Source organism: Phasianus colchicus, chromosome 27 (assembly GCF_987193195.1).
Source record: "Phasianus colchicus chromosome 27, bPhaCol1.hap1.1, whole genome shotgun sequence".
Taxonomy (NCBI): domain Eukaryota; kingdom Metazoa; phylum Chordata; class Aves; order Galliformes; family Phasianidae; genus Phasianus; species Phasianus colchicus.
The window spans coordinates 2,493,838-2,520,411 of record NC_143462.1 but is presented as its reverse complement, the minus strand read 5'-3'; the positions used below and the strand labels follow the sequence as shown (position 1 = coordinate 2,520,411).

Here is a 26,574-nt window from a genome sequence, read left to right as displayed (position 1 = left end):
TTCCATGTAATAGCTGGGGAAAATTCATTCTGTTATTTTCCTCTTTTCTTTATTACTGGACAAGCTGCTGCTGTTGTCTCTGTACCATTTCCTAGCTGGGCAGAGCCTAGGAAGGTTGGAGTGCAGCACATAGCAAGTCAGACTCAGCAGGTTTTCCTACCTGGACTAACAAGGGATGCTTTGTAGCAGGCACTGAGTGATGAGAGATACAGTGGATGTAATGTGCATGGAGGCTTGGCACCCTGCTCTGCTATTCTCATTTAACAAACAGGGATAAAGCATCCAACAGACTTTGCTTCTGCTGAGACTCCAGACGATGCCAGAGAGGTGAGAGGAAAAACACTGCTATCAGACAGCCTTAAAGCCCAAAGCAGGATTTCTCTGCTTGTTTGCTGAGCGATGGGACGGGCTGCAGCCAAGTGTCTGATGCTGCTTTGATGCAGATTTATTGATATCCCTGTTAAAAGGCTAAACAGACGTGAGCAAGCCAGGCGTTAAATAGACTCAGGCAGGCGAGGGAGCATCTCACCCACCCACAAAGCCAAGAGGTTGGCTCTCTTGTGCTCAAATTTGGGGATATTTCATGTGTCAAAGGCAAAATGTGGAACGTTTATCAAAAAGGCAAAGAATTAACAGGCTGCCCAGGGAGGTTGTGGATGCCCCGTCCCTGGAGGTGTTCAAGGCCAGATTGGATGGGGCCCTGGGCAGCCTGGTGTAGCATTAGGTGGGATGGTTGGTGGCCCTGCGTGTGGCAGGGGGGTTGGAGATTCATGATCCTTGAGGTCCCTTCCAACCCTGGCAATTCTGTGATTCTGTGATAATTTGGTGGCACTTGGGCTGGTCCTGTGGTCCCCAGCGGGTTCAGGAGCTTTCTGCCTCTTGGCGGTGCTTCCCCACCTCCCCAAGTAATTTCCTCATGTTCTTTGCTAGCAGCTGTGTGTGAGGTTGCACTGAGTCAAAGAGCAAAAGCTGTTCCTCTCCCCGTTCCCCATCAATCGAGGGGAAACCGATAGGAATCAATAATTAAAGAGGTAACAATTAACTCAGGAGAGACAGATCATGGATGGTTAGGGATCGGCAGCCAAAATATTGTTACATCCCATCTGGAAATTGTCATTGCACGCCACCAGGTCTTCATGGCATGAATGTCACAACCTCTCTGAAGGTCTATTTATGTCCCATGATGCTTTTCTACCCTGAAAGTCAATCAGCATTACCCAAAAATACATTTTAACCTGGGAGCTACAGAACTGCAGCCAATGGGCGTCAATACGATGTTTGCAGGACTGGTTTCCTCCCGAGGCAGTCCAGGCTCCTGCATCCATCAGCACCCACTGCATCCCCACACCAGGCACAGCCCCTTCAATTTCTGAGTGCTTCTGGAGAGCCAGAGGTGAGTTTGTTGATGCTAACATTTGTTTTTCTGGAAGTGAAAGCTGGTTGGGATAGTGGGGTTTAATTGGGTAGTATGGATGTGCTCTTTTTTTTCTCTCTCTTTTTACTTCTACAGCACTTTAGGTCATATTTCCCCTATAGTTCTAGTCTGTGTCATGCTTGTGTTTATATGCAAAGACTTCTGGGGGGAAATAAAACTGCCTATGTAAAAAATGAGATGACAAACATCCCGAGGCACAGCTTGGATACATCAGTCGGGACTCCTATTTATCAGCGGATTTAGCAAAGTGTGTTTTTGTTGGGGAAGTGAGTTTTGTGGGGGTTTTTTTCTGCCAAACAGAGCTGTGGTGGAGCTCGTGTTGGCCAGGATAGGTTGTAAAAAAAAAATAATAATAATAATAATTCATATTTCTTAGCAATGTAAACCCAGTGGGAGGGCTGCGTGTCTCCATCCACACCCAACACTGCTGCCCTTGGGGAAATCTCTTGTGGGGGGATTCATGGCATTCATCTGCTAGGTCAGTTTTAAAGCAAAAATATTTATACCCACAGTTTTAAAGCAAAAATATTTAGCTGGTTAAGTATAATGCTGTTTCTCTTGCCAACATCAGCTTCCTGAATCCCCAGATTTAGCCCCATAATGTTATTTGCAGGAAGCCAAAGCTCACAGGTGATGAGTGTTATCCTCCAATACAGCCAGCTTTGGGGCATGGCTGTCCACCTAGAGCAGCTTACCTTTAAAATTGATTGATTCCTACACCTGAGCAAGAACAGTTGGATTAAAGTGGTCAAAAACCCCAAATCTGTTAGATCAGGGGATGTCTTCATGTCTTCAGGTGGCAATTAGCTAGAGTTGGAGCCCGTGTTGGTCACAAGGTGGTCTCTGCCTTGGGGAAAAACGAGTCAATAATTCAGCAACTCAAGCAGAGCTGACCTGGCCAGCAAAAGATCCTTCTGGCTCCTTGTGTGCACACCTAGTTTGCTTTTTATTTTAAACCTTTTTGGGGTTGAATTGGGATTTTACTTCCCTGCAGGAGATGAATGGCAGTAAATTGCCATGGATGCAGGCAGGCAGAGGGGGGGATGCAGAGAGAGCTGCTCTCAAAGTGACTTTGGGAGGCATCGACTGGGCTGCCACTAGTAGTAACCATTCCCCCATCCAAGTCAAGTGTGAAAGACAATCCCTGGAGGTCAGATAATTAGGAAGATTAATTAGTGTCCATGGCAAAATCCAAATAATCTCACATGGGAACTAAAACCAAAGGTTTGTAGGAAGATATCTGGAAGTGGAAACGTGCAGCAGAAAATCAGATTGTGCTCAGGATATGGGGAAAGACAAACTCTGCTTTGACACAACCCCTTTTAGCTGCGCTCATCCCCCTAGAAGTTAAATGTCTGTTTATTCCCCAACCAGCCCCACTGCAGCAGCTCTGATAGCCAAGCAGGTCTCCATCATCATACTGGGAAATCCTTCTAATAACCACAATAACCACTTACACCTTCCTGCCAGCAGCAGGAGGGAAGGATGGAGATGTCACCCCAATCAAATCCATTTCTGAGCTATGTGGACAACGGGAGGAAGGTGCAGCGATGGTGCAGAGTGAGGCAGGGCTGAGTTGCTCTGGGGGGAGGGTCAGCACATTGCAGGAGGTGGCAGACCCCAATGTGCCCTCAGCCCTCCGGGAAGATCCCCGTGCTTTTGGCCACATGCAAGAGCTTCCCATAGCAGGGATTACCCATAGCACAGGGGCTGCTTCCCGGCCCTTCTCACTCCCTCTCCCCTTTCTCTACCCTTGACTCCCCGTTCAGCTCTCACCACAAGCCAGGACCATGCTGGAGGATGAGGATGGGCTGAGCGAGCGGGGACTGAGCAGCTCGAGGAGGAGATACGACGATGAAGAAGGTGAGCGACACAGCGAGCATCCCCGTCGTGTGGCAGCGGGACCGTCCAGAGCCCCGAGCGTTCTGGGCTGTGGATGCTTTGAGCCTGCTAGGAGGAAGGCTTTACAAGCTAGAAATGCTCAAACCCGCTCTCTAATTCTTTTCTTCCCATCCCAGATTACCATTCCATCTACATCGGGGTACCGGTGCCCCGGGGATACCGGAGGAAGCGGCGTCGGCGGCGATCCGCCTCCAGCCGGGACCGGACCAGCGAGAGCGAGCGGCACTACGAGCGGCAGGAGCGCTCCGACACCGACGACGGCGGCCACGGCTGCTACGAGAGCGGCAATGATAACGCCAGCAGGACCAGTGAGTTGTCCTCTGGCTTCCTGAGAAAGCAGGAGGGGTTTTGCGGTGTGATGTAAATCAGGGTTAAATCATCCTCGCGTGCGCCCTGCTGCGTTTCCTGCTTGACTTTTGCTTTCGGCACTGGTTTTCCCGATGTCTGAGAGCTGTGCGCAGGGCATGAAGCAATATTTGGGACTGCTTGTGTGATGGGTAGTCTGAAAAGAGATCCTCCTTGCTCTTGGGAGGTTGCATGGGGTGGTACAGCGATGTCCTGGGGGTGCAAACATCCAACTCCCCCCTTTCCAGCCCCAACCTTGTTCCCATTAGTCCATCACTCAGGACCTTACCCAGCCTCCATAATTCTCCTTATCAAAGATGAACATTTTGCACAGCAAAGTGCTCATTGATTTCTTGATTTATTTACTTTGTGTTTGGCTTTATATCAGACCAGCTGCTCTGCTGCCATGTGTCAGCAGTGCAGGAAGGATCCCAGCCATGGTTTTCCCCACAAAGGAAAATGTTCCCCAGCTTTTTGCATGGGTTCAGAGTTGGTGTTTGCAGCCTGAACTCAGAGGAAACACTGCAGGTGGTTTTCCCACTTGGCTCCAAGTGGAGGGAAAGAAAACCACCTCCCCCAAAGCAACCACAGACCCGTCCCTGGGTTTTGTTCTCCCATCCCTCCCCTCCCTCCCCTGGCCCTGCTGCCACACATGCTCCCAAGTGCTCACCTCTCCTGAACGCATCTCGCTTGATTTGGTAACTTCCCGTCATGAGAGCTGAAGGGAGAGGAAAGTGCTTTATATTCTCTATAATCTGCTCCTTAAGCCTGGGAGTTTAACAGGCTTGAGTGGATAAAGGAGGAAGTTTGGGGGCTTTTGTGCTGCGCAGGGAAGGTTTGTTTCGACGGGAAGAAATGGGGGAAAAAAAGGACACCGTTCCAGGTAGGAACCAGCTCTGTGTGCTATTCCTCCTCTGTGGTCACGGCGGAAGGAGCAGGAGGGGAGGGGAGGGAAGTCCCCATTGCTTTGGGCTTTGCTTCTCCCTGGGGTCAGCACGGAGCTGCCACAAGTCCTGGTGATGCCAATAGCTGGGATGAGCCTGGGGACACCTCGAAATGGAGCTGGGGAGGGGGCACCTTATCAATACCTGTCCCCAGCTCAGGGAAGCAGCACAGGCAGTGTTTGGGAGGATAAACCCAGACCTGGGGCCATCTGATTTCTTGAAATGAATGGGAACAGAGCTGCTGGTAGCATGGGATGCACGCCCCGGTCTGGTGTTATCTGGGGGAGGAAGGTCCATTCTGAGCCATGGAACTCAGGACAAAGGCTGTTGTGTGGAAAAAGGAGTGACAGTGGGTGGTCAACGTGTGACAGCCTGAATGGGAGTTTGCAAAGGAGCTGTGTGGGGGGTTGTGCAGTACCTCTGCCAGTTGCTGTCCACGAGCAGCACCCATGGATTCCCCCTCCCCATGGGACATCAGCCTATCTTTACTGTACTTCTCAATGAGCCCCACAGGCAGAGTGGGGTTTTTGGTTTGGATAGGTGCTGTTGGCTGAGATTCCACTGCTGCATTCAGTGTGTGGTGTGAAGGGCTCTGTGCCCCTCTAGTTGGTGTAACTCATCTGTCCCATGCAATGACCCATAGAAACCTCAGCTCTTTTCTGCATACAACTATCCTGAATCATCAGTGTTAATGCTGAGATAGTCCCACATCTCTGGGCTTGATTTGGATCCATTGCAGCTTGAATTAAAAGTGATTTGCTGGGTGTAAATCAGAACAGAGAAGCTGTGAGCATCTTCCCACTGTAAGAGTTGATTGAGGGAGGTACAGATTTATTGTGTGCTCGATATCCTGTTTCAGTGATATCCTGTGAGATGTAGGTGCTGGTTCTGGGTGTCTCTGCAGCAGTGTTGCATTTCCCAAATGCAAACTACATCCTCCAGCACACAGCATGCTCAGGGGATGTTGCCACACAGACCAGTAGCAAACTGGGAGAGCTGAGCAGCAGGATGGGATGGATATGAATGGCAGCTCCCTGCCCTTCCCACATCCTCTGAAGAGAAGACACTGTTCAACATATCCACCCAAGCTGGTGATATCCAGGATTGATTTTGTGGCTGGATTTTGTTTGCAGAAGGAGCAAAAATCTGCAACCTGGTGCTGGGCCAGGAGGGTCCTCCAGGTGAACAAATCATAGGGGTTTGTGGCACAGCAAAGCCCCAGAGCTTCAGCAGTTCAGTTCTTTGTTTGGGTCGGTGGTTTGCGGGAGGTTCAGCAGCTCCATGCTGATCCACCTTTCAGCAAGGAACACATGGCACATGTCGAGAGACAAGGGTATTCCTTCAGTTGGCAGTGGGAATACGGGCAGTGCTGTGAGCAGTGATCACAAAGGGGATGGAGCTACGCCCCATGCTGACCCATTCCTGGAAAACTGAAAATCCCCTTTCTGTAATGCACCTGGAGATGCTACCTGGAAAAGGCATTCCCAGCAGCTCGTTCTGTTGCAGTGCAGCTCATGGCAGCGTTTAAGGTTTGTGGTGAATTTAAGTTTTGCAGAGAAAACACAAGTCTGACAGGGAGCAGCTGGGGGAGCTGGGATGGTTCAGTCTGAAGAAGAGGAGGTGCAGGGGTGAACTTATGGCTCCCTACAATGCCCTGAAAGGAAGGAGGTGGTGGTGAGGTGGGGTTGGTCTCTGCTCCCAATAACAGCAATGGGATGAGAGGTGGTGGCCTTAAGCTGCACTGGGGCAGGCTCAGGTTGGATATTAGGGAAAAATTCTGAAGAAGAGCAATGATGCAGTGGCACAGCTGCACAGGGAGGTGGGGGCACCCTGGAGGTGTTCCAGAACCATGGAGATGTGGCACTTGGAGACATGGCCAGTGGGCACGGGGGGATGGGTTGGGCCTGGGGATCCTAGAAGTCTTCTGTAATGATCCCACAATTCTATGAGGGTAAAGATCCTGTAGCCTTCCAGACGTGTAGCCCAGCTCTAAAATTAACAGGAATATTAAGAATCTTAATAATCAACATCATGGAAGTGCAAGGAGGACTTGACAACAGGGCTTTAGCCCTGGTGGTGTGGCTTAAAGTGCTTAAGCAGTTAAGCAGGCTCAGCTGGACTGCAAGGGACATCCTATTCTTTCCCAGTGGCCACAACTCGGCCTTCAGCTGATCTGCTGGCAGGACAAGGCAATGCTCCAGCAGCACTGTGAGTTTGTCCTCTGCATGGCAACTTAATGAGCCGTGTGCTGCATTACCCGACTTTCTTATTCCAGGGTTTGGGAACAGGAGGATTCTGCTAACAAAGACATTTTCATTGCTGGATTAACTCCTGCCATATTAGGTGAGGGCTAAGACCCAAGATTTTATTAAAAATACACCATTTCCACAGAGCCTGGCGTAGGGCTGATTATCCTCTTATTCAAATAGCTGGGCAGCTATGGGGAAAGGAGGAACGGCCCAAGCCTCCCTGTGTCCATTTGGGTTGAGCACCTCGAAGACACAAAACTTATTTCCTACCCTAATTGAGAATGGGCTGAGCCACAGAGGTTGGCAGCTGGGTGATGTGCTGCAGCTCTGCTGTCCAAACAGACGGAAACAGGAGGCAGGGGGTGTTCTTCCCAACCCAGCCTGCAGTCTGTGGCAAAAGAGGTGGATTTTTCTGCAGAAATGGTAAATTTGGATCATTCCTTTTGAAAGGGGCGTTGGGAGCTGGAGGGAAAGTGTACACAGAGCATTCGTGCATCCTGATATGCAGTGCCAGAGCGTAATGATGTGGATTTGGTTGCTGATGGCAGACAGCTCTGACCTGGCAAACTCCATGGATGGGGAAAAAATGCAGGAGACCCCATGGAAATGGGGTGCAGAATGCTCCTGGGCTGAGAATTTGATTGCATTGCATGTAGGGCTGGTTGCATTCTGCAGTTCACAACCTGTCCAATGCCCACTAGGTAATACATAGGTGTGTATATATAAATATATAGGTAGATATTACCCTCCTGGCTGCTGTACCAATTCCTCTCACCCTTTTTTTTTTATTATTTTTAGTGGGCATGGGAGGGATGGATTGATGGTTGGACTGGATGATAGTGGTCTTTTCCAATCAATTTTATCTCTTTGCACAGAGATTTTGGGACAGATGTACTCAGAGATTCCACACTCTTCAATAACTGGTTGGCAACTTCAACGTTCTGCTCAAAATCCCTCTTATTTTTATTTTTGAACCCTGGCATCCTAAATAACCCAACAAATCAATCTCCTTTTCTTGCTGGGCCTTACCTGCAAGGGGTTGGCTTGAGTTCATCTCAGCACAACTTTTCTTTCTCCCCCCTCCATCAGTGTCTCCAGCTGCTGAACGTCTCCGTTACATCCTGGGTGATGACGACGAGCCTCCCAACCCCACACTCTTCACAGAGATGGACACACTGCAGCACGACGGGGAGGAGATGGAGTGGAAGGAGTCAGCCAGGTGAGGCAAGCCGCCCTTTAAGTCAGAAATGCATCGGCCATAGCCAACCCCAGCTATTCCTAGCTGGAAACATTGCCCTGTGCAACGGGTCAGTGGATAAGCATTGTTTCAGTGAGGTTAAGCACAATCCTTTTGGCTTTTGGTCATGCCCAGTGTAGGGAAATGCAGAGAGCACAGCATTCTGTGGGTCATTGCTGAAGATGTAGAGGAGGGAAGGAAGAATTCCCATCTTTCCCACATCTCCCCAGGCTGCATCAATCCCAGAGCTGGGGCTCTTCCCATTCCTAGATACACCTATATATTCCCCTCCTGCCTGCTACCTCTCCTTCACTCATCCTTCCCCCCATCAACCCATATCAGAGGGACTTTGGGACAGGTTTACTTAGAATTTCCCCACTTCTCAGTAACTGGTGTTGACAACATTCAACGTTTTACCCAAAACCTCTTTTTTTTTTTTTTTTTTTTTTTTTTAAACACAGCCTCCTAAATAGCTCTGCAAATCCCCCTTTCTCCTGGTTGCCAGCCCTGCTCTAGAAGCAGCACTGCAGGGATGCTGTTGATGATATATATTTTCCTCTCTATTGGTGTTAGACGTGCATATCACCCCCTCCTCCCCAAAAACACCCAACACAGAAAAAAATCCCAATGCATTGGGCTTTTCATCGGGCACGATGTTGGCACGAAGGCTTCCAAATCCCTACCATGGGAATGGAGTTCTCAGTACCCAGATTTCCTCTCTCCACTGAGGAGCAGTTCAACCTCTTGAGCTGCAGGAGAGCTGCTCCTTGGCACGGCTGCACTACCTGTGGCTAAACCCTGTGGTTGGGATTTAGTCCCTGCAAGGGGAAATAAAGAAATGAGCACAGCAGGTGGGGGGTTTTGCTGGAGCTTTTGCAAAGGCATCGTGGGGTGCTGCTCCCAGGGCAGAGGAGACGTGACTCAGGTCTCAACGCCATCCAGAGCAGCTCTCACAGCAGTGCATGCATGCTAACCCACTTTCAGCAGGAAAATGGGGCAAAAGAGAAAGGAAAACCAACCTAATCGGCTTTGGGTGAGCAATGTGTCTTAGTGGTGCTATGGCTGGGGCAGGGAGAAGCTGGAACTTCCTCCCAATAAAAGCAGTGTTGTTTGAAAGGCTGGAGAAGGGGTTCCTGCAAAGAAATTGGGATGAGGAGCTTTGAAGCCAAGGATGCAGTGCTGGCCTTAGGAATGAGCTCTGTGTTTTTGAGTGGTCTGGATTTCTGTCCTCTGCATATTCGATTCCTGGCACTCCCAGGTGGTATTTCGTGGCTTTTTGTCCTTGCATTTTCTCTTTCCAGCAGCACTTTAATGCACCTCCTGCAGCTCACACAGTCCCAGGCTCTCCATGAGCCATCAGAGACTCCCAGAAGCCCTTCTCCTCCTCTGGCATCCTTCTGTCTGCGCCCTCTGCAGCAGCAGAGATCCAAATCCACATTGTACCAGTTAAAAGTTGCAAGGTTGAGCCCTGCCGAGACTAATCCATGGAGCCTGCAGACCTCTTTAAAAAAAAAAAAAAAAAAAAAGAATAAAAGAATAAAAAGGCAGCTTTCTTCCCCAAATTGACATCTCTCCAAGCACTCTGTTCCCAGGGTGCAGGAAGAAATCAACCGCTGCTCCCATATCTGCTCTGAAGTCTTTGGCCTGTGAAATGAAGGAATGGAGGCAGAAGGGCTTATTTCAAAGGACAGGGGCTTGCATACCTTCTCCTCTCCCACCTTGGGAATGAATTGCATTGAATTTTGAGCATTGCTAAGACGTTAAAAAGACCTTTGCAATGTTATGGGTTTATGCATCCCTGCGTGCATAGAGATGAAGTTCTGCTGTTCTGTGCAGAGCCTGGCTAAGGCAAGGTCAGCTCTGTGGGGAAAACATCCCACATCAGTACCAGGAGTGTCACAGCTGCAGGGCTGAGTGGTGGAGACAAGTTGGTTTTGCTCCACTCTGCGACTGCACAAGCAGTGAGAATGAGGTGGCTTCATTTCTCTGTTCTCCCCCTGAACAGCGAGCAAACCCTTTGCAGGAGGAGGTGATGAATTAACTCGGGCTTGTAAGCTTCCTGAAGAAATGCAGTTCACTTCTTCCCCTCGTACAGCAGCTGCACTCCGGGCCCATTCCCACCTCTGCTGCTGTCCTTTCAGGTGGATAAAGTTTGAAGAAAAGGTGGAGGAAGGCGGAGAAAGGTGGAGCAAACCCCACGTGTCCACGCTGTCTTTGCACAGCCTGTTTGAGCTACGGACGTGCCTGCAGACAGGAACGGTGCTCCTGGACCTCGATGGTTACTCTTTGCCCCAAATCATAGGTATGAGTCTGCAGGTAGCAGCGACTCGTGCCAAGGGAAGTGAAGATGGCAGTTGAAAGCCATCAGATTGGTCCAGTTGATGTCTTTTTAGGTTTCTGGGAAGGGGGAGAAGGTTTTGCAGTGGGGTGACTCTCCCTCATTTGATGCTTTCAGACGATGTCATTGAGAAGCAGATAGAGGACGGTCTGCTCAAACCTGAGCTGAGGGAGAAGATCAGCTATGTGCTCCTCAGGAAGCACCGCCACCAGACCAAGAAGCCAATCCACCGCTCCTTGGCCGACATTGGCAAGTCAGTGTCCTCCAACACAAGTGAGTGCTCAGCATCCCAGTTGCATCCTTCAATCTTCATGTAGCAGTCCTTGGGGGAAGCAGATCTCGGGAGACAAAGAAGTAAAAACACCAACCATCTGGGGCATAAAACTTCTGGGGTCTTTCCCGCTGCCATAAAGTTTTGCCACCCGCTGACAGCGGCAGGTCATGGAAGCTAAAAGCCAAAGAAGTGTCTGCTGAGGTGGACAGAAGCATTGGCGGTCACTTGGCCAAGGGGCAAGCAGCCTACAGACAAATCCAGTCTGCTCCGTCACTGAACCTGCCTATTTCTGAGCCTTTATAAAAGGGGATTTGTTTGTTTTCACGCTAGATTATTTACTTAGATTTAAATGGAGGTCATTTGGTGGAGCCCAGGATTTGCCAGGCTTCAGCTGCTCTCTGGGCAGACACAAACAGCACAACCCAAAGTGCACGTGGAAGAGGCTGTCAATAAGCAATATATCCACCCCATGGGCATCCCGAGGTTTTACAGCAGACATCATCCACGTCACAGGACTAGATATTTGAGCTAATATTTGCCCAGAAGCTCTCAAAACAGAGCACCATTTGGAAATTTTGTAGTTACTCCCTGTAGATATGGAAAAGAGAGGTTTCTTTCATTCGTTTCTTGTGGTTTGCTAAGATGATGGCATTGCTTTGACTTTGCAAAGAGGAACGCCAAGCTCCAAAGGTGGTTGTTGGCAGGAACAGATGTGTCCTCACCTTTCTTGTGCCAACAGTAAATCTTCAATACCAGAATAAATACTGCTGGCACACAGAACACACCAGGTTCCATCCTTATTTCCAGTGGCATTGGTGTTGGGTTGTATAGAAAAAGAGGACAGTTGCTGTGGTTGCAGCTGGTGTTTCAGAGAGAAGCAGTGCAGCCCTTCAAGCACTTATGAATGTTTACAAAGACCAGACAGTGGATGTGAGCGTAGTAAAGGTTGGACTGCATGAGCAGTGTTTTGTTAGCAACAATGCTGTCATAGCAGCTGTGCAACAGTGCAGCACCTCTGCAGGTGCAGGTTTTTACAAGGGTGGCATGCAGACTCTTGTTCATCACTGGTGAAAATCCACAGCTCACAGTGGTGACTTTGCTGGAAAATCATGACTTGTAGCTGAGAATCTGCTCTATCAAAGAGTGCTACTGTGCTCTTTGTGTCAGTTTTCATGGAAATAAATAGGAGGCATTACTTTTGGAGTGACCTATGTAGAATTGCGGGCCTCGAAATCAAAATGCAAAACACTGATTCTTTAGGAACAAAATTGCCATCTGAACCCGGTGATGGCCTGAAAGAGAGCCTTGACCAGGCACTGGTGGGGGTGCAGGCTCTTTGCATGGAAAGCAAGCGAGGCTTAAGGCAGCAAAGTCTATTTCTTGCTAATGGAAAAATTCCTACGGGTGGAAAAAATTGCAAATGAGTTCAGAGGCAAAAGCAAATTGCGGGTGTAGCGGTGCCACAAAAGCCACCCCAGCACCAGGAGGCCGATGATGAGCCTCCTGCCCCTTCCCTGTGCTTCCCACATCCTCTCTATCCTTTCTTTTCCCAGGTCGCAGCCCCGTCCGCAGCCCAGCTGCAGGTGCTGCCTTCCATCGCTCCACGGAGGACCTTCGGATGCGGCAGAGCGCGAGCTACGGCCGCCTGCGTAAGCTGGGGTGGGCAGCAGGGAGCTGAAACCACCCGAAAAAGGAGCTGGGAGGGGAGGGGGGAAAACAAAACTGAGCTGCAATGTGAGGCAGGGTCCTTCCACGCCACCCCTCTTTGGCCACGAATGTGCTGTGCAGCTGTAGGATGGTGTTAGAAAAGCTGTTGTTATTGAGTTTTTATCTTAGTGCAAGCCTGGCTGTGCTAAATAATGATCTATTTAGTCATGGAATCATAGAATCACAAGGTTGAAAAGGACCTACAAGATCATCCAGTCCAACCGTCCTCCCATTACCCTTGCTACCTCAAGCCACTAAACCATATCTCAAAGCTCCTCATCCAGACAAAGTCCTCCTCTCCGTTTCATTCTTCCAATTGGGGTGAAATTCAGCTGTGCACCATATAGACTTTTTCTCACCCTGCTTCTTTCTCATCTCCAGGCCACGTGCAAAGCCGAAGCATGAATGATATCTCAGACACACCGAGCACCGACCAGGTAATAACCCCCAAATTCTTGTGTGATGTACTGAGGAGCATCTCTACCACAACTGGCTGCTATGGGCCTGCTTGCAAATGAGCTGTGATATGTGGGAGAGTCCGTGAGAGTTAAGGTCCACGTGAGCATTGTGCAGTCAATAACCACACAAATTACTAATTAGTGAAACGAATACGTATTGATCCTTATTTGTTCATGGGGAAGCTGTCCCAGAAACAGCCATAGAATCACAGAATCCTTTACGTTGAATAAGACCTTCAAGTTCATCAAGTCCAATCGTCAACCTGACCTACCAAGCGTTTCTTTATGGAAAGAGTGGCTGGGTGTTGGAAGTGCCCAGGGGAGTGGTGGAGTCACCATCCCTGGAGATACGTGGGAGTTGTGCAGATGTGGCACTTAGGGACGTGGTTTAGGGTGGACTTGTAGAGTTAGGGAGATGGTTGACTTGATGGGGTTGGATATTGACTTGATGGGGTTAAATATTAAGAAAAGTTTATTCTCAAGAAGGGTGTTCAGGCACTGGCAGAGGCTGCCCAGAGATGTGTTGTGGTCACCATCCCTGGAGGTGTTCAAGAAAAGGGTAAATGTGGCTCTGAGGGATGTGGGCATGGTGGGAGTGGGTTGGGCCTGGGGATCTTTAGAGGTCTTTCCCAGCCTCAATGATTCTATGTGATCTTTAATGTGGAGAAAATATCCTTGAAATGTAATGATAGGAAAGGAAATGGTCTTGACAGTGCATGAGTGTACACATCCAAAACAGTGCTGGGTGCAGGCAGCTTGCTTGTGGTAAATCCCAACCAGTAGTTGGGCTGCAAACAAGAATACAGCCCAGAGAGGTTTAATGCTGTATTTAAGATCTGTTGTCTGCAAGAGCAGTGCAGAAATTAGGCATGCTTCCTGTGCCATCCTGCCAACATATGGCTTACAGGATGGAGCTTGCAATTCAATCCTTGGAAATACAGTTGATGTTTTCCTACAGCTTTCAGTGTTTTGCGTATTTGACCTGAGGCATCTGGTGGTGGAGAGCAAAAGGTGGATATGTTTGAAGTACAGCTGCTGGAGCCAGAAGCAATGCTGATTGGGGGAAACTTGGCATGAAGGCCAAAACTGTGCAGGTTGAGTCCAAAAGCTGTCAGCTGTGAGCTAATTATCAAGCCCAGACAGTGGGGATGGAAGGGTCTGGCAGGGATTTGTAGTGTATGGTGTGGTATAAGTGATTGCCTTGCCTCAAGGGACATCCTCAATGGTCTTATCTGGTGTGATGCAATGGATGGAAATCCCCATTTTCCTGGATTGCCTGAGCATAATGCTCTGGGGCTCTTCATGCCATGGTAACATCTCCAAGCTTGGCCTCACCCTTTAGGGCTGGCTTTGAAATATGTCACTGTGTGCCAGAAGGGATTGTGTCCCTTCTGCCTGCTTCTCTTGCCTGCTGCCATCCAGCAGGTGGCACGTCCCCAAACCCAGGCACTGGGCGTGAGGAGGGAGCAGCAGGATGAGGATGCCATGATGCATGGGAGACAGCTCACGGAAAGAAGATTTCCAGTGCACCTTCCTATTATTAGAGCTGCAATATAGCAAGCAAATTGCCCTGCAGTGGACCCCAAATACCAGCCTCCAGTGGTGGGATGCAAAGGGTTAATTCCAAAATATGCAAAGCATGTAGTACCAAGAATGCTGGGTATAATCACTCTGTAGGCCTGCTACAAAGGGACTTGTTCAATGTTACACGAAGCTTAGTGGCCACTGTTAACTCCTGCTCTTGCTTATTCCAAGCTGCATTGGAGGAATTGGTTTATTATTATCTTTCTTTTCTTTTTCTTTTTTTCTTTTTCTTTTTCTTTTTCTTTTTTTTTTTTTTCCATTCGGGTTTAAAGGATTAGAAAGGGAGAGCTTGCTGCCCAACTCACATGCCTCCCCTCATGCTGGCATATAGATTATAATAACACCCTGCCTCGGTTTGTATTGAACCATTTGGGCTAATAATGAAAGAGCTGCAGGGGAGAAGAGACCCGGGGAATAAATCCATGATGGAGGTTTCCTGCTTTCATTATCCATTCCTGCTCTGAGGATGGGATGTGGGGGAATGAGCTGCAAAGACAGGAGCCCAATCCACCTGTGCAAAGCAGCAAGCGGTGTTTCAGCCTTCTGGGGGAGCCTGGGGCTACAGGGCTGCAAGCAGGCTTAGAGAGACGCCTGCAGGCTTCCCTCAGAATCAGTATTTTTGGCTTAGATTTTATGCAGTCAGTCTGGGGATTGCCATGGACTTTCCTTGCTTAGACCCCAGCACAGCAAAGCACCTTTTCCAAAACACGGAGTTGCACGTTTGCATTAGGCAGCCCGGAGCACGTGCTTCCAAGTTTATCTCGGTGTTGAAATTCACAGATTCAGCTTTACAGATTCAGCTTTATGTGTTCTCCCTGTTTTATTTGTGGAAATGGCCTTCACACTCCCTGGGAGTCCCAGGAGCATCAGAGGGCTGAGGTTGGAGCCTGCAGCCCAACCTGGTGCTGCAGCTTTATGTTTGTAGTCAGGGTACAGGAGAGGAGGACGGGTTGGATTTTAGCAACCGCTCCCTTCCCCACCTCATCTTCCCCAACAGCTGAAAAACAAGTTCATCAAGAAGATCCCCAAGGATGCAGAAGCCTCCAACGTGCTGGTGGGAGAAGTGGAATTCCTTGAGAAGCCCTTTGTAGCGTTCGTGCGGCTGCTCCAGGCAACGATGCTGGGAGGGGTGACGGAGGTGCCCGTCCCCACCAGGTGAGCCTGGTTCTGAAGCACTGGCTGGTCTCACAACAGGGGATTTGGCAGTGTGAGGATGCCAACATGGTGCCACTCCCTTCCCAGATTCCTCTTTATTCTCCTGGGCCCTGCAGGAAAAGCCAAATCCTACAATGAGATCGGCAGAGCCATCGCGACCCTCATGGTGGATGATGTGAGTAAATGCCAAACCTGGCCCTGCTGGGAGCCTCTCTTGCTCAGGGCTAAGAGAAAAAATGCAGTTTGCATCCTATTGCTCAAATGAACAAACTTTAAACATCCGTAACAATGTGGGGGGACATATGGGCTCTGTCCCCAGACTGACAGCTCTCTTGTCCCTCAGCTCTTCAGTGATGTTGCTTACAAAGCCCGAGATAGAGAAGACCTGATTGCTGGCATAGATGAATTTCTGGATGAAGTCATTGTCCTGCCACCCGGCGAGTGGGACCCCAACATTAGGATCGAGCCACCCAAAAAAGTGCCCTCAGCTGAGAAGAGGTGAGTGGGAGACGTGGGTTTGGCCCCGGCCCTGTGGTTGTCCCCATCTGTCTCGTTTTGGAGATGCTGGAGGAGGACAGCCGCTTTGCTTGCCCTCATCCCTGTGTGTAACCTCTGCAGTAATAATAATTCCCACAGGAAATCCGTTTTCTCTTTGAACGAAGTGGGGCAAATGAATGGCACAGCTGGTGGGGCAGGTGCTGGGAGCGGTGGAGGAGGCAGTGATGATGGGGAGATGCCTGAAGTGCATGAAATTGGGGAAGAGCTCGCGTGGACTGGCAGGTGAGCATCACCCAGCCACCCAAAAGCCCCAGAGGGTGCTGGAACCCATCAGCAACTCCTGCTGCTCACCCTATGGCTTCCAAGGGTGCAGAAGGGTGAATTCCTAATGGGAATTTTGTACAGTGCTTTTGTACAGTGCTGTATACGTTTTGGATCTTGGTTTTATCTCCACAGGTTTTGTGGTGGCCTCTATTTGGATATCAAGAGGAAGCTGCCCTGGTTCCCAAGTGACTTCTATGAAGGCTTTCATATCCAGTCCATTTCTGCCATCCTGTTCATCTACCTGGGCTGCATCACCAACGCGATCACGTTTGGGGGTTTGCTTGGGGATGCGACAGACAACTACCAGGTGGAGTCCAAGGACAGGGGTCACTTTGGCTTAGCAAAGGCAAATGGGGATGAGATGGAATGGAGCAGGAGCCATGGCAATCTGATGCTAGGGGTAGAAATTCATTCCCAAGTCATAGAATAGAATCATAGAATTGCTCAGGTTGGAAAAGACCTTAAAGATCATCAAGTCCAACCACATTCTAACAACCCACCACTAAATCATGTCCCTGAGCACCACATCCAGATGGTTTTTAAACACATTCAGGGATGGAGGCACAACCACCGCCCTGGGGAGCCCATTCCAGTGCTTAACAACCCTTTCTGTGATATCCAACCTAAACCTCCCCTGGGGAGGCTGTCCCCAAATACTTGGAGGATGGGAAAGCCCATATCAGCGACAATACCAAGAGCAAGGGAATGTGATCCCAAGCCACCCTATATGAGTCCAAACAGGAGTCCTTAATTCTCATCTCTACCTGGGGTATCCCTGGGGATGTAACCTGGCTCAGCACCACCATAACTCTGGGTTTAATCTGTTCCCAGGGTGTCATGGAGAGCTTCCTTGGCACAGCAATGGCAGGTTCCATGTTTTGCCTCTTTGCTGGGCAGCCACTCATCATCCTCAGCAGCACCGGCCCCATCCTCATCTTTGAGAAGCTGCTCTTTGACTTCAGCAAGTAGGTGCTGAGTGATGCCAGAGGGGTTGGGAACTCTGACCATTGGGGTCTGACCCCCAACCCATTGCATGTTCCTGGGCTGCTCTCATTTTCTGCCTGCTTTCAGAGGTAACGGCATTGACTACATGGAGTTCCGCCTCTGGATCGGCCTGCACTCTGCCCTACAGTGCCTTATCCTGGTGGCCACTGATGCCAGCTTCATTATAAAGTACATCACCCGCTTCACAGAGGAAGGCTTCTCCACCCTCATCAGCTTCATCTTCATCTACGATGCCATCAAGAAGATGATAGGGGCCTTTAAGTACTACCCCATCAATTCGGACTTCAAGCCAGACTATGTGACCATGTACAAATGCGAGTGCATTGCTCCTGACCCAGGTGAGTACAAACCTTTCTCAGTGCTGGATGGGGATGGTGAGGGGGAGGTGGGTGCCCCAAGGGGGTCCCGCTGTAGGCAGATTCCAACTGGATCATCAGCCAAAGATATTCAAGGAGCTACCGGTGGGAATGGGGCAGAGAGACCTCATCATCCTCCTCGGGGGGGTGATTTTGGGCAAGGTGATGGAAATGGAGCCTCATCCAATGGCCAAGCATGTCAGTGCTTGCTGGGATGTGTTGGAGAGCCTGGAGCAGCTGGACATGGATGGATAAAAAGAAAAGATGGAAAGAAAGATTTTATTTTTTGTTCTTGGATCGCTGATTCCGCTCTGCTGCCAATGGAAACTTCTTTCCAGAAGACACACTGAGTCCTTTCCCATTTCTGGAATGCCATAAGGATATCCCAATTGGGTTTGGAGAAACTCTTGGACTGTTTTTCTTTTTTTCTGTTTGTTTGTTTTCCTCTTTTTCTTACTCCTTTTCAAAAAGGAGAGGCCACGAGGCTTGGAGCAGACGGTCTTTTGGCATCTCCTCTGGTTTTGATCCAGTTTCTACTAAGAGGAAGAAGCTGCAATTTCTTATCAAAACAAGCTGTGCTTTGGGGGAAGTGAAGTGAAGACATTTTCCAAACATAGCTTTCTCTGATGGTGAAGAGGACTATAATTCAGAGTTGCCCTGGATAGATGTGCAATGATCCCAAATCCACATCATGCAGCTCAAACGCTCCCAGTGTGGGCTAATGCCAGTGACCACCTTCTCTCAAATGGGCCAAATTTATTAAAAAGTAGAAAAGCAAATGATCTGTGAGGCATATCAGCTTCAGGTAGAGGAGAAAAAGAGGGGTGACAGCAAAGAAATAAAAGCTTCCAACACCTGCCATACAACCTGCCCCAACGCGTCCATCGCTTCCAGATGAGATCTGCCGTGCCATGATGGAAATAGCATCCAATCCCTTGTTTGGTTGGGTTTTGTGGTTGTTGTTCTTTTGACTCAGTTCCCATTTACTCACCGTGCACTGAATGACTTGATCGCATCGGGTTTTGGATGGAAGCTCCCAGCGATGGCACTTGTCCTGTTGGAACCCAGACTCTCCCAGTGTTGGCCAGCTTAATCCAACTGCAACTCCCAGGGCTGGAACATCCCAACCTCAGAGAGGTCTCTCCCTTCTACAGCCCCCACCCCAGCCTCTGCCCAGAGCAAGCCCCACTGTTGGCACCAAGAGCCATCTGCACCACCCCAAACCTCCAACCTCTGGGCAATCTGGCCCTTCTTCCTCACCTTTGCTGCCCCAGGCACCAAAGCAATGATGGATTTTCCATTCCACTAGATATTGAGAAGTTGTGTTTATTCTCCCCTCCGTACTCTTTTTTTTTTTTTTTTCTTGTTCTTCTTCTTTTTTTTTTTTTAATAGTTCTGATTTTTTATCATTATAACTGATTTGTACCATATTTGTCTCTGCTGCACACATCAATTTGGGCTGATTTCAATCTCAAGTGAGTATCACCTTCTAAATATTAAAACTCTTTTAATATTTGATACTCGTACCCCCCCGTGGGGCTTTTGTTGTTATTTTTTTTTCTTGTATTTTACTTTTCTCTCTGCTCCAATAGAAGGGTTTATGTAGAGCCTTTACAGGTTCCCATGTAAGATACTGCCAGTGCTACACCACTCTTTGGGTTGTAGAAGTAATAAAAAAAGAAAAAAATCAGATTTCTGGAAAAGCAAAAGGTTATGGAGGGAAATAATAATGATAACAGCAACAACAACAAGATGTTTTAATGCTGTAAAGAGGGCTGGGTTTGCCAGCACTGCCTCCTGGAGTCTGGTTCCAGCAGCCCCCAGCGTCTCTGCTTCTAACCCAGCAATTGCTTCTCCTTCATTAATTCTCTGCACCTGGGAAGGCTGCAGCAAGGTGGAGCAGCCGAACTCCCACCTGACCACAGGAAGAGGATGGAGCCCAGGGACTGGGGGGGAGAGCAATCCCAGACCCCATGTAGTGCAGCACGAGGAGCTCCCGACACCACGGAGCTGCATCGCCCGAAGAGCGGAACCTCTCTTTGTGCTGGAGGAGAAGGTGCCATGGTTAGAGAGGAGAACCCAGCAGGTTGCCTTTTACTGATTGCTTTGCAGTGAGCCACAAAAACACCTCCCTAAAAAATAATAATATATATATATATATACATAAAATAATGCCAAGCGATGCCAACAAATTGAGCGTTACTGGGTGCCACCTCTCCAAAATGGACAGGCTGTTTTCTTGGTCTTTATTTTCCCCCCTTCCACCCTTTGGATTGCATCTCCGACTCGGGTGGCTCCAGGGGGAGTGCATGGGATTAATCAGGGAGAAGTTACTGTGGGGTTAGAAACAGGGGGTGCTCCCCAAACCTTGGTCAGCCTTTGGGTGTCGACCGCTGCACGGGGCTTCAGAGGATGTGCTTGGCCCCACGTTTGTTTTTACACCCCCCGGTCCAGGCTGAGCCATGCTTCTCTGCATGGAGCCTGGCCAATTTTTAATGCAGGAACCTCTCTGTTAGCCAAGAACCTTAATAACAAACTTCTTTCCTGCAGCCAACATGACACTGTTCGATGCTTCAGTTCCAGTAGCACCAAACACCACTAACGCGTCTCTGGTAAGCGGGGCTGTGTGCTCCCAAGGGGGGAGGTGTGGCATGGCTGCACTGAGGGATGGCACCCAGGTTGAGGTTTGGGGGAATGCTTTGCAGCGATTTGGGCTCACAGTTTGACTCGGCAGCGCCAAATCCCCACCTTTTAGCCCAAATTAATGGCATCTCTGGGGTCTTCCCACAGTTATGGGGTTGGAGCAGCTCCCATTGGAAATTCCCCTTCCTGGTGTGCTACCATTGCTTAACACTAATTTTGATTTTTCTTTTTTTTGGGGGGGGGTTCTCCCCAGTACAATGCTATTAACCTCACAGCTCTGGATTGGACTCAGCTGAGTAAGAAGGAGTGTCTCAAGTACGGCGGCAGCTTAGTGGGGAAATCCTGTAAATTCGTGCCCGACCTGGCCCTCATGTCCTTCATCCTCTTCTTTGGGACCTATTCCATGACTCTCACCTTGAAGAAGTTCAAATTCAGCCGCTACTTCCCCACCAAGGTAAGAACAGCACCAACATCTGCAGGATTTTGCCCCAGTCTTTCCCAAAGGTAGGAAAAATGGGAGCTGCCAGTCTCCTTGCTGGGTGAGAAAAAAAATCCGTGTTTCTCTTTTACAAGAAAAGGAGATGTTGGTATCAATAAGGATAATCCTCTCCAAGCTTTCAGATGCTGCTTGGGCTCTTGCGTGCTGGATGTCCCAATGCCATGAGATGCAAAAGGGGGAAAAATGCTTTTTGTGAGTTATGCCCATCCGTGTGCAGAGCTGGAACGCCAAGGGGAAGCATCAGACACGGCAGCAAATTCCTCCATCCCATTAATGGCCCTTTCTGCCCCCATTTCCCATCTGCCTCCAGGTCAGGGCCTTCATTGCTGACTTTTCCAATGTCTTCTCCATCCTGCTGTTTTGTGGTGTGGATGCCTGTTTCGGCCTGGATACCCCAAAGCTGCACATCCCCAGTATCATCAAGGTTTGGCCGCACTGCTGTGGTCTGTGCCTCTCCACCTCTCTCCCTTCAGCTTCTCGGTGCTTTTGGGGGGACATGGTGGTCCCCTTCTTCCTTTTGGGGCAAAAAACGTGGTGTCTGAGCGCCTTCTGAAACACTGCTTGGCGTTTCTGGGGGAATATTCTAATTCTGTGACTTTTCTTCCTTCTTTTTCTTTCCTTTCCCCTCTCTCTGTTCTTCCCACCTCTCACTCCGGCAGCTCCGTAAGCTCATTAGCGATTTCTCTATCTTTATGTCCATACTAATGTTTGTGGGGCTGGATGTGCTTTTCGGACTGAACACCCCAAAGCTCCAAGTGCCTACTGACTTTAAGGTAAAAAGCAATAAATCCCTTTCTGGAAGTGTGGCTGAGAACATCTCTTCCCCATCGGTGGTGTGGGAAAGCTGTGCGAGGGCAGCTCGGTCCAAATGAGTATCTGGGGAGTATTTGGGACTGCAACACGTGGCTATAGGGGTGGATGAACGTGGGATAAAGTGATGCTCACAAGGAATGGGGTGTGAGGTGATGTGGGGCTTGCCAAAATTTCCAAGTTTAGGATTCTTCACGGCTGTGGCATGCAAACTGCTCTCTCCCTCCAGCCCACGCGTGTGGACCGAGGGTGGTTTGTCTTTCCCTTTGGGAAGAACCCATGGTGGGTGTACCTGGCCAGCGCGCTGCCTGCCCTGCTTGTCACCATCCTCATCTTCATGGACCAGCAGATCACAGCCGTCATCGTCAACAGGAAGGAGCACAAGCTGCGGGTGAGTCGGGATGCACCCTCACGTGGGATCGTGGAATCATGGAATTTGGGTTGGAAGGGACCCCTTAGGGGTCATCTGGTCCAACTCTCCTGCAATGAACAGATCCATCAGTGCTCAGAGCCCTGTCCAGGGTCATAGAGCAATAGAATGTCTTTGGTTGGAAGGGACCTCAAAGATCATTTGGCTCCAACCCTCCTGCCTAGTGCAAGGTTCCCAACCGCTAAATCAGGCACCAGGTCAGTCTGCCCACAGCCCTGTACAACATGGAATAGGTCATCACCACTCTGGGCAGCAGTGCCATGGCCTCAATGTCCTCTCGGTGAAAAATTTCCCCCTGATATCTAATCTAAACCTCCCCTCTTGCACTTGACCGTACTGAACCTCATCAAGTTCCCGTGGGCCAATTTCTCAAGCCTGACCAGCTCCACGAGGATGTCATTCCTCCCTTTTATTGTGTCAGCTGCACCCACTCAGATTGGTGTCATCTCCAAACCTGCTGACGGTGCACTCAATCTCACTGTCAGTGTCACTGATGAAGATGTGAAAGAGCTCCAGTCCAAAGAAGGGTGCTCAATGCAGGGGTAATGCAGGGCACTTCATGGGCTGCAGAGTGCAGAGTGCCAGGGGAAATCTCTGCCTTGCTGGGCCCTGTGGTGTACAGAGGGACCTCCCCCCACCTCCCTGTGACCCCCTGCACTGTGTTGCAGAAAGCAGCAGGCTACCACCTGGACCTCTTCTGGGTGGGCATCCTCATGGCAGTGTGCTCCTTCATGGGGCTGCCCTGGTACGTGGCAGCCACCGTCATCTCCATCGCCCACATCGACAGCTTGAAGATGGAGACAGAGACCAGCGCTCCGGGCGAGCAGCCCCAGTTCCTGGGGGTCAGGTGAGGGGGGCTCAGCCGTGCTCTGCCCCAGTGTTATGGGAACCCATCGGCACAGCCTCACCCCCCTCTTTCCCCACCCCAGGGAGCAGAGGGTGACAGGCATCATCGTCTTCGTGCTCACAGGGATTTCTGTCTTCCTGGCCCCGATTCTGAAGGTAAAACACCCCCACTGCCTCATCCTGCTCTGCAGGTGGTTGGGGTGGGTTTTTTTCCCCCCGATTCGTCCCCCGGCATTTGTCCCCCTCCCCAGGAATGAGCTGCCACCTTCCCTGGGGTAAGGGCCGTGTTTTTCCATGTCCCCAGTACATCCCCATGCCGGTGCTGTACGGTGTCTTTCTGTACATGGGCGTCGCGTCGCTGAATGGCATCCAGGTGAGCACTCCTCCTCTCCTGCCACAAAAGGGCCCAGCACTCGAGCAGAAATCAGAGAATCACAGAATCATCATGGTTGGAAGATCCCCAACCCATCCCAGCATCCCCACTGACCACATCCCTCACTGCCACATCTCCACGGTTCTGGAACACCTCCAAGGATGGTGACCCCACCACCACCCTGGGCAGCTGTGCCAGTGCCCTGCCAGTCTTTTGGAGAAGAAATTTGTCCTCATATCCAACCTGAACCTCCCCTGGCATAACTTAAGGCCATCACCTCTCTTCCTAATGCTGTTACTTGGGAGCAGAGTCCAACTCCTTCCTCTCTACACCTCCTCAAAGATGAGGATTTTGGACCCCAGGGCTTTTCCATCCCCAGCATTTCCAGCCACGTGGGGCAGCAATTTTCCAAACCCCTCTGTGAAACATCACAGAGCTCCAGCTGCCCCATTTGTGGTACAAGAAGAAGAAGGTTTCTCTGGGCAACTGGGAGCCTGCATGGGGGGCTGATGGCTCACATCAGCCTTCATCCCACCCCAGTTCTGGGACCGCTGCAAGCTCTTCCTCATGCCAGCCAAGCACCAGCCTGACTACGTCTTCCTGCGGCACGTTCCGCTGCGCCGCATCCACCTCTTCACGCTGGTGCAGATCGTCTGCCTGGCCGTGCTCTGGATCCTCAAATCCACCGTGGCTGCCATCATCTTCCCTGTCATGGTAAGGCTCAGCACTGCTGCGTTCCCCAGGCGGTTTTTGCTCGTGTTCTATTGCAAAAAAAAAAAACCACGCTGACTTTCTGATTTCCCATGTGCATCGCCCTTATTGCAGCCTTGCCTGCAAGATGTTGGGGTTGAAGGAAATCTCAGCAAGTGGTGGCCCCCAGTCCTCACTCTCCCATCCCTTCCTCTCAGATTTTAGCCCTGATCCTGGTGCGGCGACTACTGGACTTTGTCTTCTCCCAGCATGACCTGGCCTGGATTGACAACATCATTCCTGAGAAGGAGAAGAAGAAGGAAGATGACAAGAAGAAGAAGAAAAAGGGCAACAAAGGGGACAGCAGCAGTGATGAGGAGGTGTGCAGCTGAGGGGGCGGAGGGGAAGGTTGGGACAGCACAGGCACCATGGGGAGGGGGAAGGTCCCACTGAAACCCCCAGGGCTGCAGTTTGGGGAGAGGGTCTTTGGGTTTAAAAGGGCAGATGAGTGCAATTTGGGCCACATCTCGTTCCAAAAGCATCCTGGCACACTGCTAGGCTCAGCTGGGACAGAGGGGAGTGGGTTTCTAGGGGGTCTCCTTTCTCAGCTGGGAGTGTTTCACCTCCATGTCCTTCCCAGGAAAGAGGTCCCCCACCTGGAGCTCTGCGTTCTGACTCCTCCCCCAATGGTTCTGACATGGATCGCAGGTGAGCAGCACCCACAGCTCCAATGCTCACCTCATATTGCCCCATCCTGAGAGGTCCCCCATCCACAGCATGAAACATTTCCAGGTCCAGCAGCCAATGCTTCCCACTGAGCATCACTTTTGCCATTACCTTCAGCCAGTTCCCATCAGTCTCTGGGCAATTCTGAAATGCTGAAGTATATTTTCACAGCATCCTTTGTGACTTTTTGACTATTTTTTCCCAGTAGTAGCAACATCTGGAGCCCTTCCGTGGGGGAGTTCTGGGCTGTTTGGGGAGCAGGTGGGCACTGTGCTCACCTCCACGTCCCCCTCCTCCTCCTCCTCTGCAGCATTACACTCCACCTGAAGATTTCATGCCCATCATCTCCTGCATTTAATTACTCCCGAAGCCCCATCTGTGCTGTGCCCCAGGTGAAGATAGAGATGGAGTCAGACTATGAGGACACCGACACCGAAAAGCCACCGCGGGACATGGGCAGTGAGACCACGCTATAGTTCCCTGCAGTGCTTCCTCTAATTTATATATATATATAGATATTTATATATTCATATATATATATAAAGCAAATTGGACATATTTTTCTACATGAGACTGAGGAGAGCTTTGGCCCCCAAGGCTGCTGCTCCCGTAGTTCTTAGCGCTGTCACATTTCCTCCCTTTCTGTTGGGCGAAGGCAACCGGCGCTGATGGCAAAATGGGGCTGAAAATGTGGAAATGAGCATTTTTGGCCTCTGAACCACTGCTGGGCTGGAGAAACCAAAGGCAGCTGGCGGTAGTGCTGGGAAATGTCCCAGCCATCCCATCAGGGTCCTTCTGCTGTAGCAGGAGGGTTCTCCTGCCCGGGGGGCTCAGCACAGAGGCATAGCAGGGGATGAGGATGCATTGGAGGCTGAGCACTGGCAGGAGGAGGGAAAGCTCAGGAGCTGGAGTGCCTGAGGTGGGTGTGTGCATGGGAGCAGCAGTAAGGAACAGAGCTTGATCACTGCTGCAGAGAACTGGGAATGGTTTCCATAAGGAATTGGGCAGCAGAGCTGAGCACAGCCATTCCTGACCCCATGTCACTGCCCCCAGCAAAGCACAGCTTTCCCAGGGCCAAAGTAGGACCTGCAGTACTGGGTCCCAAAATCCCAGCCAGTAACTGGGCAGGAGCTCTATTGCTGCACCCAGCCAGGACCTGGCACGCCAGGCCCTTCCTGCACCTTTTCCTTGCCCCATACACACCAAGGAGCCTCCCAGCTCCTGGACAAGGGAGTCTGCACCTTCTTGAGCTCCTCCACCCCCATTACACACACACACGGTTTAACAGCAAACATCCCCCCACGTAACCCCAGGATGGGGCTTTTTCTGGCTCTATTCTAAGGCTGCAAAAAGCCCTCCTTCCTCCCCCGGGCAGAAACAGCCTACCTGGTATTTATAGAAGCTCTGTGCTCGTGCCAGCCAGCAGTTCCTGGGACACTGACTAAATATTGCACCTGGTCTGAACCTCTGCATGGGACAGCCCAGTTCTTTGTAAATAGTCAAGTCAAACAGGACTTGAATGCAGTTTCATGTTTATAGCAGTCTTTTTCTGGATCAAGAACACCCATGGAGCCACGGTGAGCTTAATAAGACAGCATTACTCCAGTCACCACTTTAGCTTGACGTTAACATTAAGAGCTATTTCAGCTTGGGTGCACTGTGTCTATTTTTTAGTATTTTGTACCAATCTCATGTGTGGTAGCTGAAGCATGGCACAGGTAGGTTTCTGCTTGCAATCACTCCACC

The 26,574-nt window shown here is 50.2% G+C and overlaps 1 protein-coding gene across 2 annotated transcripts; it reads left to right on the top strand.

The window, feature by feature from the left end:
- SLC4A5 (solute carrier family 4 member 5) lies at positions 1 to 25,306 on the top strand. Of its 2 annotated transcripts, XM_090125642.1 has the most exons (28): positions 1 to 327; positions 1,285 to 1,393; positions 3,205 to 3,298; positions 3,454 to 3,645; positions 7,965 to 8,094; positions 10,254 to 10,414; positions 10,568 to 10,723; positions 12,278 to 12,373; positions 12,813 to 12,868; positions 15,471 to 15,628; positions 15,716 to 15,803; positions 15,972 to 16,126; positions 16,265 to 16,408; positions 16,583 to 16,757; positions 17,282 to 17,415; positions 17,522 to 17,793; positions 20,362 to 20,423; positions 20,708 to 20,908; positions 21,264 to 21,377; positions 21,703 to 21,726; positions 21,993 to 22,154; positions 22,862 to 23,040; positions 23,123 to 23,195; positions 23,344 to 23,412; positions 23,953 to 24,126; positions 24,321 to 24,482; positions 24,743 to 24,810; positions 25,139 to 25,306. In XM_090125642.1, the coding sequence occupies exons 1-28, from the start codon at positions 317 to 319 to the stop codon at positions 25,302 to 25,304; spliced, it is 3,585 nt and encodes a 1,194-aa protein (XP_089981768.1). In that variant the 5' UTR covers positions 1 to 316; the 3' UTR covers positions 25,305 to 25,306. The 2 variants fall into 2 exon arrangements, with proteins under 2 accessions (XP_089981768.1, XP_031458000.2); XM_031602140.2 differs by lacking the exon at positions 21,703 to 21,726.
- The last annotated feature ends 1,268 nt before the right edge of the window (positions 25,307 to 26,574 follow it).

Bases quoted from the DNA above. Each gene is read 5' to 3' on its own strand.
- SLC4A5 (XM_090125642.1), top strand. The intron at 17,794-20,361 runs GTGAGTACAAAC...TCTTTCCTGCAG, and splicing joins GTGCATTGCTCCTGACCCAG to CCAACATGACACTGTTCGAT. The intron at 22,155-22,861 runs GTGAGTCGGGAT...ACTGTGTTGCAG, and splicing joins GGAAGGAGCACAAGCTGCGG to AAAGCAGCAGGCTACCACCT.